At 45.8% G+C, this 14,113-nt stretch overlaps 3 protein-coding genes across 6 annotated transcripts in view; 1 reads left to right on the top strand and 2 right to left on the bottom strand.

The window, feature by feature from the left end:
• The window catches only part of CELF1 (CUGBP Elav-like family member 1), a 58,677-nt gene extending 58,160 nt beyond the window's left edge, over positions 1-517 (bottom strand). Inside the window, exon 1 of the mRNA XM_084849269.1 lies at positions 498-517. The gene's annotated coding sequence lies outside the window, so the exon portion shown is untranslated. The remainder of the gene's footprint in view (positions 1-497) is intronic.
• Positions 116-5,764, top strand: PTPMT1 (protein tyrosine phosphatase mitochondrial 1). The gene is made up of 4 exons (XM_084849334.1): positions 116-430; positions 1,968-2,048; positions 2,523-2,714; positions 3,600-5,764. Exons 1-4 carry the CDS (start codon positions 194-196, stop codon positions 3,840-3,842), a joined length of 753 nt encoding a protein of 250 aa, XP_084705460.1. The 5' UTR covers positions 116-193; the 3' UTR covers positions 3,843-5,764.
• The window catches only part of KBTBD4 (kelch repeat and BTB domain containing 4), a 10,349-nt gene continuing 305 nt past the window's right edge, over positions 4,070-14,113 (bottom strand). The window contains exons 1-4 of one of the 4 annotated variants that reach the window (XM_084849139.1): positions 12,927-14,053; positions 11,235-11,876; positions 6,635-6,741; positions 4,070-5,634 (exon numbers count right to left, since the gene is read on the bottom strand). In XM_084849139.1, coding sequence (XP_084705265.1) covers positions 4,774-5,634; positions 6,635-6,741; positions 11,235-11,876; positions 12,927-12,954 — 1,638 coding nt within the window. In that variant the 5' untranslated portion in view covers positions 12,955-14,053 and the 3' untranslated portion in view covers positions 4,070-4,773. Of the gene's footprint in view, positions 5,635-6,634; positions 6,742-11,234; positions 11,877-12,926; positions 14,054-14,113 lie in introns of those variants that run through there. The other 3 variants (XM_084849130.1, XM_084849141.1, XM_084849150.1) reach the window with 3 other exon arrangements.

Raw genomic sequence — 14,113 nt, 5'->3', positions numbered from 1 at the left:
AGAGGCGCAAAAGCAGAGGAAGGCGCGCGCGTGGGAGAAAGAACTGCCCCCCTCCGTTTACAAATGAGCGCGCTCATCACTCCCCCTCATCTCCCCCCTCCCGGCCGGCGCAGCCATTCCAGTTCCATCTTCTCAAAACAACTGAGGTGGTCGGCACAGCCAAGATGCCGGCGCCTCCTCCCTCTTGGCTGGAATGAGCTGCCCCAACGGCCCTTCGCGCCCGCCGCGACGATGCCGTGAGGCCGCGTCCGACCTGGCGATGGTCCTCCTCACCGCACTGGGCCCCGGGGCGGCGCGGCTCTTTTACTACCCGACCCTTCTGTACACGCTGGTGAGGGAGCGGCTGCCCGGCTCGCAACGACCGTGGTTCAGCCGCATCGACCACGCCGTGCTCCTGGGGGCGCTGCCGCTGCGGGGACGATGCCGCCAGGTAACGGGGCGGCGGGCCGCCGGGCTCAACGGCCGTCTCGTGGAAGACAGCTGCGCGGATTACTCACCCCGCTCGTGCCTTTCAGCCGCTCCGTAGTAGAGGAGGAGGCTTCCCTCCTCTTGTGACGCGTGCCTTGCGGGGCCCCGGACTGATCCGGGGTAAATTGGCTCGGAAGGACTACCGCGGAGTGCAAGTGTTGCCTCCTTCCCTTGCGCGTTCGGACGGCAGCCTGCCCTTCGGAAGCGCAAGCTGCAATCCTGCATACGCTTTGTAACAAAGCCCCTGGAGCAAGGCCCATTGAACTCGATAGGGCATACTTCTGAGCAGAGGTGTACAGGATTGCACTGTGCAGTTGGCGGAGCTTTTATGGGGACTGTGAAAGCGATGGACAACGCTTCGCCAGTTTGATTTCTGCCCGTCAGGCTGCCCTCGAAAGGTGCAGGGCTAGCAAAAATGTTGGCGATTATCTGGTAATCTTGTGGAGATGGAGCAATTCTTAGTGAGCATAGGGTTGGAAAGTGGGGCGGGTTTGCAAATTGTACTTACCAATACGAGATCGAGAGCACTTCCAAAGTTTTTATTGTGCAAGCACCCTGCTTTAAACATGCAGTTTTACTTACTGTCGTCGTTTTCCATTTATAACTCCTTTGTGTTTTCCCACCACTTCTTCCATCTTCCTTCTTACCATAAAAAAATCTGAAGAAGTGTCTTTTTATTGGTAGTGCTAGGAGCCCTCCATCTGGAAGCATTCAGAGGATGAAACCTGCCAAGAATGTACAGTTCAGAAGCCTGATCTGATCAGGTCCTATCTGATCCTAGTCTGATCCATAAATCCACTTGGGACTATTTTGGGGTGCTTCCAGGTGGGCAGGTCCTAGCAATACCAGTCAAAAGGCATTATGCAGCTATTCCATATATTTTGTAGTAATAAAAAATACAGAAGCAGCCAAGTGGGCAAACTCGGGAAGGTTACAAACGGAGCAGGAAGATGTCTGGACCCATTATAGAATGCCATGCTTGAGGCAGTGATTGCACACAGTAAAGGGCACCCTAATTTTTGTTGTTTCACATGAAAGGCTGTGCAGCGAGCATGAAGAAGATTCCAAGACGAAGCCCTTTTGAGCTCAACCACTGAGGGCTGCCTATCTACAGGCAAACTGTACTGCCCAGCTGTACCACTGTGAAAATAAATTACTCCAGTGTCACTAATGGTACAGTTTATTTTGTAACCTGGAGCTGTATATTGAGACATTCAATGCCTGGCATTTAAGAAGTTACAACTTTAATGAATTTAGAAATCCTATTAAATTCATGCTGAACATGTTTAATATTAATTTTCATACAAAAATGTGCATACTAATAATGGGATGGGTGGCCTGCCATCACATTCTCCATGCCACCTCTCTGCAAACCTAGTTTGAAGAGATGTGGCCAGTATGGAGTGAAAACGCTGCTGTCAGCCATTGGGGGAGGATGCGCTCGATATTAAAAATAAAGGAAATTGGGCCATGCAGTGATTTAACTGTTCTTCCTGCAGCTGGTAGAGGAGGAGAATGTTCGAGGCGTGCTCACCATGAATGAAGAGTATGAGACTCGCTTCCTGTGTTGCTCTCCACAGGTGAGTCCCCACCAACTTCAGCGTACACTGGAGAAGAGGGATGCAACTGACAACCACCTCAGGAGCTGGAGGGAATATATAAGTATAAAACACAATCTCTTTTGAGAGGAAGGAATACAAGAGAGCCTATCATATACTTGAATCAGAACTGCATGCTATGCAGCCTGATCTATGCTTGTTTACACAGAAGTTATCGGGGATTGCTCCCAGGTAAATGTGCGTAAGATTGCAGCCTTAATTGTGACATCCTATTACCCTTATAGTTACTGTCATCACACTGCCACCTAATGTTCCAGCCTTATTTCCTCTTAGCTCTTTTTTTTTGCAGTCCTTAGTCATCCATTCAGCTTTCATATATTAGTTTAGATGCAGCAGCATCTTGCCTGATAGTTTTATCTGCTCAATAAATGATGGCTGTGTTGTAGTCATCCTCCACTTCCTAATGGCTGATTCTGTTTTCTTGGTTAACTGCAGGAGTGGGAAGCAATGGGAGTAGAACAGCTGCGCCTTAGCACTGTGGACCTGACTGGAGTCCCCTCATTGGAAAACCTACACAAAGGGGTAGAGTTTGTGCTGAAACATCGCGAACGTGGGAACAGTGTTTATGTGCACTGCAAAGCTGGCCGCTTTCGCAGTGCCACCATGGTTGCTGCTTACTTAATTCAGGTAAGAAGGATTCCTATAGACGAAATGGCACCGCAGATGATCATTAGTACATAAATGGCTTTTGTTCAAGGAGAATAAGATGTCAAAATCTTCTGAGACAGCTACTCTGTTCCCAACATGGGTATAAAGCAGGCATGACCCTCCAGATGTTTTGGCCTAGTACTCCCATCAGCTCTAGTCAGTACAGCCTGTGGTGAGTGATCATGGGAGTTGTAGCCTTCCAAATGTTTTGGCCTACAAGTTGCCCTCCCCTGATATAAAGGAACAATATTCTATTTTACTGGCCTTAAATTAGAGGCTATGGCACTTTATTTAGTACTCATTAGGACAGAAAATGACAGTGACTGTCAGATTCTTTGACACTGGAATGGATTGGGGATCCATTTCCTCTTCTTTATTAAAGGTGGCAAGCAATTGTGAATGAAAAATGCTTGCACTTGCAAGCCCCTTGCTGTTTGCAAAGTCAGAAGAAAAAACATAGTTACCCCTAAAATATGGACTAGTAGTACATTATTTTTTCATCAGTTGTAGATCTAGTTTTGAAAACAAGAACTTGGTCTAGGCTTGTATCCATTCATCATTTAGTGATGTCTGGGCATTGCTGGAGCATATAGTCCAAGCAAAATCAATTCTGCTTTGATGACTGAATGGAAAGCAATACAAAAGCCATCCTTCCCACTGCAGGAGCAAAAAAGAAATGATTAAGTACAACTGTTGAGTACTGGGCTGGAATCAGATCAAGGCAGATATCAGCAGACACACAATTCAGATTTGCTTAAATGGGGGACTCCTTTTCCCAGTAGCTGTTTTCCCACTGTATTGTGTAAGCTTGTTAGTTCCCAATATAGCAGGTAAATTTTTCATTTGAGTTTTCTGCCTTTGTAGCTCCACCAGTGGACCCCTCAAGAAGCAATAGAAGCCATTGCTAAGATCCGTCCTCATATCATCATCCGCAGTAAACAAGTTCAGTTGCTAGAGGACTTTCATAAGCGTGTAAGTGTTGGAACTCTTGTACAGTCACAGCAAGAGCTGCCAGAGGGAGAGCACAAGCCACCAGAGACCCAGCAAGGGGAGCACAAGGCACCACAGTATGTTCGGGACACCCCTCTAAAAACACCTGGTTCCTAATGTGGTGGTTTAGGAATGGACCACAGTAGTCTCTGCTACCAATTAATAAGCCTCCTGCGGCATTACAATAAGAGGTCTAACAACTTACCCAATAGGTGAGTATTTTGCCTCCACTGTGCCCTGTCTGCTGTTATTGCCTCTTGCTTGTTTCAGAGCAGTTGCATGGGGACCACTCTTGTCAGCACTTCTTTCTCAAATACAAGCAATTCTGAAACCACAGTGTTGTTCCAGTAGAGGCCTTTATTGAGATTTGCAGCCCAAGGAGCTTACAGTATCAACAGGTAGGTTTGACACTTAAGTATCAGGAAAGGGGACCTAGCGTTGGCACAATGGCAGCAAGGGGAGCTTTGCTTTTCCTGCCAGGTGACAATACAGTGGGGAATAGCGGTCTCTATTCCTAGTACAATCAAGAAAATGGCATTGTTTGTTACTCTCAGTATCTCTAGCTAAAGAGTTGTCTTCTGCAGCTATAATAAGGGAGGGAACCTTCTCAAGTTATCACTTGTGTGGTTGTTGCAGCTCAGAAGGGTGTTTTATACCTTGAAGGATTGCTGCAGTTGTGCACAACCTGCAACATGGGAGCTCTTGAAGATTGTAAAAGAGTTCAGCTACTTTGTATAGGGTTCTTGCTGGTGGTAAAGGGTTTAGACCTAAGAAACCACTTAGCTGTGGAGCTTTGGGACACAAGAAGCTGATCAGCAGGGGACCACAGTGGTAATAGTAATCCAGATGACCCAGACCACGAATTAAGTGCTAGTGAGAACAGGGGTGCACCTACGATGCTGCTGTTTCTGAGCAGGAGTGGGGCAGGCGGGGATGACTCTCTAAAAGTCCTGCGATCTGTCTCAAGGAGCTGGGACAATGGGGTCTATGCATCTCTGATTTGTTTAATGGAATGTCTCCAGTGTCCTGGCCCTGAACTCTTTTTCCCTTAGGCCAACACAAACTGCAAATTTGTAAGTAGCACTTTGAGGCCACTGGTAACGGTTACCACAGAAGTGGCTGGATTGAGTTTGAAGGTGTTGGCATCTCCCTTTTTGTAGCGATCCCGGAATATGAAGATGTTACCATTACAGCTAGCAATTTTCCAAAGGGATGGTACTGAACTCCAGGCATCTGGCAAGCACAGCCGGGTGAAACTATCCAGTAGAGGGTTATAGCACAACAGCGAATCCCCCTCTGCTACTATGAACACCAGGTCCTTGTGCACAGCAGCATGCATGCACCCTGCAAAGGGTAACACGTAAGGCTTCACTTGGCACTTCTCTGTGTTGGTGTCATAGCACTGGATAAGCCGGGAAGGCTTGGTAAAGAAGTCCAGGTCATTCTCCTCCCCACCCAACAAATAAATGACACCATTGAGATTTACACCTGCAGCCCCAGATACAGCTACTTCCAACTGGCTAGTTTCTGTCCAAACATTGTCTCTCACTCTGTAGTATATGATGGCATTCGAGAGGATGTCCTGCAGTGTCTTGCCACCCAGTGAATAGATTGCATCCTTGCTGGGCACAGAAACTAGAGTGTGCTGGAGCCTGTCACGGGGCAGGGGGGCACACCATTCCCAGTCTATTGTGGTGTTGTTGCATTTCCACATGCGCCGTGGAATGGATCCTCCAACAACATAGAGGTCACCGCCATGCTTGCAGGCTGCAGTGATTTGGTGGCACAAGCTGTTCTGACCGCTAATGCTGATGGAGTCATCATCAGCACAGTGCAGTGAGACCGCGAGAGAATGTGTACGAGATGACTCCTTTCCAATCAGATAGATATGAACGTTCTCTCCAATTTCCTATGGGATAAAAGGAACTCTCATTAGCCTTGCATAGTCTTTTTGCAGCAATTCAGTCAAGAGGAGGCATGCTAATCTAAAGTGCAAAAAAAAAAGAAAAAAAAAAAGACCAAAAGTACATTAGGTTTGGGATTTTACAACTCAGGTAAGAACCTGCTTTCTATTAAATTATATCACATCCCTTGGTTTATCACAAGATATTAGACCATTTGCAGTCCATATGCTGGGACTGAAGTCTATGATGACACTTTTATTTCAGACCAAGCACTAGGTGAGATGCCAAACTGTACTCAAACACTTAAATAGGTGCGGAAATACCAAACTAGAAAGTTTAAATTGGGATTTTTATTGATTATTCTTACCTCAAACTAATTGCCACTGATCAGGGCACATTAGCATAAAGGGCCCCCCGTGTTTTCAACTATGGCAACAATTCTAACAGATTACAGCTAAGTGGGGAAGCATTGAGTGGACCAAGAAAGTAAAAAGAGCTGTGCTGGATCAGACTAAAGGCCTATCTAGTCCAGCATTATGTCCCCACAGTGGCGAACCAAATGTCCATGGGAAACCTGCACGCAGGACATGAATACTCCAGTGCCCTCTTGCTCATGTGCCCCAGCAACTGCTATATGGAGGTATACTGTCTCTGATACTGGAGGTATTATACAGCCATCAGGACTAGTAGCTGTATCCTCCATGAATCTCTCTAATCCCTTTAAAGCTGTCCAAATTGGTGGCCATCCCTATATCTTGGGAGGGCTCCTGCCCTTAAAGGCAGCCTAGAAATATTTTAAATAAATAAATAAATAAATACAATGTTGTATAGAATTCCATAGTTTAAGTACTTCCTTTTATCTGTCCTGAATCTCCCATCACTCTGCTTAATTGGATGACCCTGGGTTCTAGTATTACCCACTTGCCCACATCATGCATAATTGTACACACTTCTATCAAGTCTCCCCTTACTTGCCTTTTTTCTAAGCTAAAATGCTTGATGTACCTTTAAACTTGATTGCAGTATCTCTGAGAAACCTGCACGCTCTTCTTTATTGAAGCTAATCCAGGTTTCTATGGCAGCTGTTGGGTTCTGGGAACATGGAACCCCATCTATATGGTTGCAGAGATAAAAAATAGTGAAGTATCCAACTTTCATGGCATAGGTAAAGCAAGTAATCCTTTTTTTTCAACCCATCAGGTTTACGTGGTTAAACAATCCTTTCACATTATTGTTCCTATTCCACAGACAAGCACAGAAACTGTAAGAATGTGACTTACCCAAGAGCACTCAATAAATTCATGGTTTATCTGGGAATGTGACCCCAACTCTATCCACAGGACCAGACTACCTTCTCTCTCTCCTTGCAGTTAAAGCAAACCAAAAGCTTTCATTTTGCCTTGGATAATCTTGGAGAAGGTTTTATACTTTTCTTGTCATACGGTAACTCACTAAGGACAATGTTTGGAGAAGTGCTGCTGTAACATTAATTCTGATATTCTAGAAAACCCACCCACCAATATTTTTGGTGACAACAAAAAAGGTACAAAAAAACGAATCAAAGGTTTCACGCTAATGGGATATTAGAAATAATTTAAAAATACGTAAAAATTGTACTTTTTACTATTATGCAAGTGCAGTCCAGGAGAAATCCACTGCCTGATGCAGCCCAAGTACTCAGCTTTCTAGTTCTCGGGACGTCACTTGCTCCATGGGAAAGCTTGTTTGGTTGATCCCATCAGTGCTTATGATCCTTTTTCCAGCATAAGTTAATAGGGATTTCAATTCTAAAAGTGGGTCAATAGGCCAGGCAATAGAGAAATCTTAAGTTGTTCAGTGTTAATGCTTGCCATAAAGCTTGCTTATTTTTCCCAGGTGTTCCCCAAAATTGGAGTGCTGACATTAATTGTAGCTTAAAGAAAGATTCTGAAGGCATCATTTGCCTATTTCAAACACAGCGTTTCATTATTTCAAAATCTGCCTCAACACAGTTCTTGATACACCATGTAAGAAAACAAATAACACATTACAAATCATGTAACTCATAATTACCCTTGTGGCTGATGATAATTAAACTATCTAAAGTACATATTCTAGAGCTGTACTGAGATGGCTTGATCTGAAACTCCACCATCTGTCTCTATTTCAGTCTAGGAAGTAGTTATTCAGGGGGTGGTTGCCCAATCTCTGCTTTGCTCATCTAGGCTCTTCACAACCTCCACTTGCAGCTGCCTCTTACCTCTTCTCTTCCCCCATTACTACCACTTCCCTTGCAGCTCATTCTGCACCCCTGAACACATTTGTCTTTGATTCAGCAATGGCTTTTACTGGGCATCACTCAGCCAATGTCATGTTCCACTAACTTCTCCTTCTGGCAAAGTAGGAAGGCAGTTTCAGCCAAAGCTGAGCTGAAAGATGAGAAGGCTCCCTTCTTTATACAATTTGTACTACAGCTACCTTAACTGTTTTGCTCCCTAGACGGGTGCAACAAAGCAACATTCCCCCTACACTAGCAAAACAAACCTACTTGTTGCTGTGGGCAGCTCTCAATGCTGGAGCCTCCAAGGAATCCAAAGCCTTCCTGGTGCAAGCCCAGCAGGATGGACAAGAGGGGGGAGAGGACAACAGATCAGAGCCTGAGGGTCTTAATGTTTCCTATAGCAGAAAGAAGTACCTTGCAGTAGGGTTGCCTGGTCTTAATCCTGATTTTGAGAATAGAGGGATTGATAAGAGCTGGTGGATATCAGTCTCAGAGGCTGTACAATCTCACTACCACAAGAGTTTTTGGAGGTTTAAACATGTCTGACATGACAAGCCATGGCAATCTAACCTTCTTGGCCTAGTAACTGCTCATTACAGCCACTGTTTTGTTTGGACATTGGTGATCATGGCTCTGCACTGGCTGACTGGGCACCAAAGCCTGAACCAGCAGAAGTCAGTGGGCAACATCCAATGTTGCAGAAGTGGACTGTCCCTTCCTCCTCTCCATACCCTCAAAGTTGCTCCAGATGGTGCCCCAACCCTCTGGAGTAGATCTGGAATGCGGGGGTGGGGGGTGTTCAGGGGAAAAGGGGAATTTGTTCCATCAGCAGTTTCCTTGCTGCTGCCAGACAGACACAATGGGACAAAACTCAGTGTGTACAGCGCAGCTAAGCTCCCAGGCAGATTAGCACAGTTGTCAACAAGCAATATTCCCTTGAAGCACCTGTCTTCAAAGAGCATGCTACTTTAATTTTTCATTTCTTTTACGTTTTTCCCCCCAACTCAGGTGAGTAATAAAGTATTTTAAAAAGTTAAGATTGCCCAGAGTTCAGAACTATAGATCACCATTTGAGGAACAATGCAAAATTAGCTGCATGTTTTTTTTTTTAAAAAAAGAAAAGGTGGAACTTAATTGTGAAGATAATTTATTTTCACCATATGGGAGAATAACTCACCAACTGATTTCAGTTGAAACTAACTACAATTGATCAATTACTTCCCTCTTTCCTGATGAATAGTGGCTTTCATTTTAAATGGACTAAAGCACCTTATTCAGCACTGATTGCTGCCTCAGAAGTGCATAATGAACCAAAGGATCACAGCTACCTCATATTTTGAGGTACACAAGGCCAACTGAGTTTTGCAGTCTGAGCTCACCAACTGAGTTTTGCAGTCTGCTAGAGTAAGTGCAAGTTCTTAAGTATAAGCCCCAAGCATCCAAAATCCCAATTTTGCCTATTAAAATCCTACAGGCAATATCCAATTGGACAGTAGCGCTAACATTACTTAAGTTGCGCTAGCAGAAGGAACCTCTAGCACAACACCAATAGCGTTAGCTGGTGCAACAGGATATCTGGGGACTACCATTCTGCCAGCTAAGTCTATTGGCACTGTGCTTGAGGGTGAAGCCAGTTTTCCATAGAACCATGAATGCTTTTGAGCAGGCAGACACTTTACTCATGGCTGCAATTACTAAAGTTTGTGGAATGTGTTATCTCGGGTGTCTTGCTTTACCTCTAATTAAAAATCTCACACTGGATATTTCCATACTGATTCTAAAGCAGCCAGATTGTTAAAAAATAAGTGTTACTATTTGAGAATGTCTAGCCATATTTTTCTTTTAATTTTTAATGTTTTTGAAATTTTCTATTTTTTTAATCCCATAGGTCTCTCAGATTCCCATCCTAGTCTTATGTTTTAAGCATACAGTAATTTAGGGTGGAATCCTATACATGATAGAAAAAAGTCCTACAACTCCCAGCTTCCCCCACCTTCATGCAGTTCAAGGTGGCTACTAGTAACAGATTATTAGTTACAATAAAATCCAACAAATAACAAGCCAGCAAATAAAAACAATTAAAAGCAGCAGTAAAAAAATTATCAGATAGAAGGATTACATACCAATTAGGGCATGGTGAAGCACTACAGTTCAGCCTCTAAAGGCCAAAAGCCTTCCTTAATGCTGGAAACCAAAGAGAACCTCCCTAGGCAGGGAGTTCCAAAATGTGTGCACAGCAGCAGAGAAAGCTCTCCCCAATTCAAACCAAACGAGGTTTTGGAACTGACAAGAGGCCTCTGTGGGTTAGCTTAATACATGGGCAAGCTCATATAGGGTCCTAAACTGCATACAGTCATAAAGGTCATAACCAGGACTTTGAATTGGGCCCAGGAAACTAGTGCAGTTATTTCAGCAGAGGGATGTCTTGCAGCTGGCTCCAGTTGCCAACATGGGCACTGCATTTTGAATACGCTGACGTTTCCAGACACTTCTTAAAGACAGCCCCATGGAGAGTGCATTGTGGTAGGACAGTTGTGATGTCACTAGGCCATGTCTCACCATGGGCAAATTTATGTTCTCTAGAAATGGGTGTTGCTGGTGCACCACACCTCATCATAGTTATCGCTTGATCACTGAGGGTCAAAGCCAGGTTCAAGAGGAGCCCAGATTATGAACCTGTGTTTTCAAGGGGAAGTGCTAGCCCATCCCACCCAGGCTGAACCGCTATTTCTAGAATGGCTGTTCGATTGACAAGAAGCGCCTCTGTCTTGTCTGGATGAAGTTTCAATGTATTAGCTCTCATCCATCCCATTACTGACCTCATACACCTGTTCAGAACTTCTACAGCTTCCCTGGAATGTGATAGAAAGGAGAAATAGAATTGAGTGTCATCTGCATACTGATGGCACCCAACTCCCAATTTTCATACCACCCCTTCCAGTAGATGTTAAATATCATGGATAAATAAATGTTTTAAATAAATAAATAAATAAATAAATAAATAAATAAATGAATGTATATGGCGGACAGCCCCCCAGTACTACCTTCTGGAATTTCCCAGTCTGGAAAGACCAAAACCATGGTAAAACAGTGCCTCCAAGTCCCATCCCTGTGGTCCAGAAGAGTACCATTGTTGATGGTATCAAAAGCTGCTGAGAAGTCCAGCAGAACCAACAGGGATGCAATCCTCCTGCTTAGTTCCTAGTGTGGGCTGTATACCAGCCAACCAAAACTGCCTCTGTCCCAAAACTGGGCCTGAACCCAGAATGAGATGGGCCTAGATTACCCATATTATCCCAAAAGACCTGGAGTTGAGAAGCTGTTCACAGTAACCATTCTACCTACCTGAGACAATATCTGTCAGGAGACGGAGAGGAAGGTGCAGAAACTCCTCTGTTTCCTGAAGTTGTGATAAGTATGACTTCGCACAGTGCTTGGCAGCTGTGTAAAGTTCCACATCACTGTGCTGATCAGCCAACCACATAATCTGCAAACAGTTTCTCACTTGCACGGTTCGAGCTAGGAAACGGGAGCACTCCTCAAAGAGGGCAGTTAGTTGGTACATATCTGCTACCTCATAGGTCTCCTGCAAGTCTTCTGCCCTCAACTTTACAGTTCCATGATAAATATAGTCCACCAGGAGCTGAAAGACACTCTCACTAACATCTTGTAACTCAATCACCCGGTTATGCGCCTCCTTCAGGTTGGAAGTGAACATGGAACGAAAGAAGCAGCTCTGAGCTGAGAGGACTAGCCGGTGCAGTTGGAACTCTTTGCCTTCTACAGAGATGGTGACATCAGCAAAGAGTTCATCCTCTAGGCACAATTTCATAATTCCTTGGGCCACACGGCCTGAATGAGAACGGTCAGTGAAAGTGTAATTCACAAAGTAGTTCTCAGTTGAGGAATTTCCGGTTTCCTCCGTTGAAGAACCTCCAGTCTCCTCCAGTGAGTCCATGTTGTTGCCTAGATTTGACCTCCAGCAATCTGAAATGCAACAAGACATTGGAGATGCTTTACTACGGATTTGTGCGATATTGTATCTTATCTAAAACAATCAAGCTGTAGGCTTATATAGTTAAATATAAAAAAGCATGCTACAGGTCAGGAAGACACCTATGTCTGATAATGTAGAAACAGCAGTCAAATTATTGTGTACTTCCTGGTGTGTGCTACTGGACTCTTGCCAGTTTCTTGTATCCCGCACCACCATGACAGTTTCAGTTCCTTTGCTCTATGTGACATAGTGCACTAGGTTTGTAAGACATCAAAAGTGAGACCAATTCTCAAATGGTGGGCAAAATGCAAGGAGCTGGCATTAAGGGTAGGCATGGTCAGACACCTCACACCAGCAGGAGCCCACTGACAAGAAGCTCCTGGAGTTGTTCCTCTTCACCATTGCAACTTGCTTATTCACCTGCCTCTCACTCCGGTGGCAAGAAGGAGGAGCAGTATATGCCACTACTTAGATGCCCACTTGCACTCTGCCTGTCAAGCAAGCACATGGTAGCGATGATCAGAAAGAGGATGAGGAGCAATAGCAGTTGGTAACAATGGCAGTGAGGGGGTAGACTCGGTGAGGGTGTCTTGCCCAAGGGGCCTCAAAAGCCTGGAGTTAGCACTGGTGAGGAGCATATTAAAAATACATCCCAGCAGGAATCAATGGAATTCAGCTAGCCTGAAAAGGAATATTAACAAGGGCTCTGTATGCCTTGAAGTGTGGTTTGCAGGAACCTCGGGAAGTTTCTGTTTTTAAATATACACATACACACTCATTTAACAGATTCCTAGTAAGTAGTCAATGAATAAGTTTTGTGTCAAGATATTCAGTATGGCAACAGCATGACCAAGAGTTGTTTTACTCCACAGCCACAGTCTAATATAGACATAGATATGCTTACATCACCAACTTAAATGGTCACCTGAGCACCAAAACTGAAGTTTTGTATTCTGCCTAAATATGCAGTGAGCACACTACAACTGTAATGTGCCAGGAATGAAAAACATGTATTTTGAAAGATATATAAACTTGTATACCCATGCCAGAGAGGTTGTGATTGCACATTCATCTCTTATAACGCATGAAACACCCCCTAGAGATGATGAATGTCTGTGAAAGAAGCCAATCACAGAAACATGGGCAGATCAAACACTCAGAACAATCCTATCCATCGGTACTCAGAGATAAGTCCGAATGAGCTCAGTAGGACTCATCCCCAGGTAAGCAGTGGTGTAATGGAGTGAGATTTCACAGGTATGTAGCACTGGCACTTTCTTATTAGCATCTGCCGCCGCCACCACACTCCTCTGAGCTTAGCTGCAATCCTCACAGTAGCTAGTGGAGAATGAGTTGTCCCAGCGACAATATACTGTTCCCTGCTGTAACGCAATGTGTTTGGGGGTGGCTTGGTCTTCAATTGGCAATTAAGACCCATTAGCTTTACTAAAGGCCCACTCCTGGTGAAGAGAACTGTTAGAACTGGTTTGCTGCTATGGATCAACACAGCTGCCTGCAGTCCTTTTGGGGCCCTCCTTGGGAGCGTGGCTATGGGGGCTGTCATGGGCGCCTGCACGAGCACCGCTGCAGGGAAGCATGTACAGAGTTGCAATAATGGGCCGGGGTGGGAGGTCGAAACAGGCGGCTCCGGGCATTCGTTTCAGGCTTCTCTTCCCTTCACCGCGCAGCGGAGGCCATCCGCAGCCCTCAGGCATCCGGGCAGAGAACCTGGCTCCTGGTCCAGAACGATCCTGCACCGAGTCAGGCGCCGGGAGATCAACGGGCTCGAGCGAGGGAGCTCAGGCGCCGCCTAGGACCGGCTGCTGATGGTGATCCTGCCCCGAAACGCGCCTCTCTCGAAGGCAACTCCGGAGCGGCCGAGCCCCCTCCTGGCGTCAGCCAGTCCGAACTGCCCCTCCCACTGGCGGGCGGGCAGCCAACGAATCTTCCCGCCCCCGCAACGGGCAGGAACGAGCCCAGAGCAACAAACGCCCCGGCCTCGACAGGCAGCGGCGGCTTACTGGCGGAGGCTCCTCCTCCCTTCATTCCGTCGGCTCGGAACTTCACGCGGAGAACAGTTCAGGGGGATCCCGGGGAGGGCCGCACTTTCCGAGTCCGGTCCGTGCGCTCCCGGATGGTGCCCCGGCCGATCACCCAAACCGTGCGCGCCCGCCCGCCTCATTTCCGGGTCATTTTGCCCGCTCCCCCCTGGCCGCGCGCGAATGGC

Source organism: Heloderma suspectum, chromosome 1, assembly GCF_057233095.1.
Source record: "Heloderma suspectum isolate Gila_16-S chromosome 1, 16-S_ref, whole genome shotgun sequence".
Classification (NCBI taxonomy): domain Eukaryota; kingdom Metazoa; phylum Chordata; class Lepidosauria; order Squamata; family Helodermatidae; genus Heloderma; species Heloderma suspectum.
This window is presented reverse-complemented; position numbering and strand designations above follow the sequence as displayed.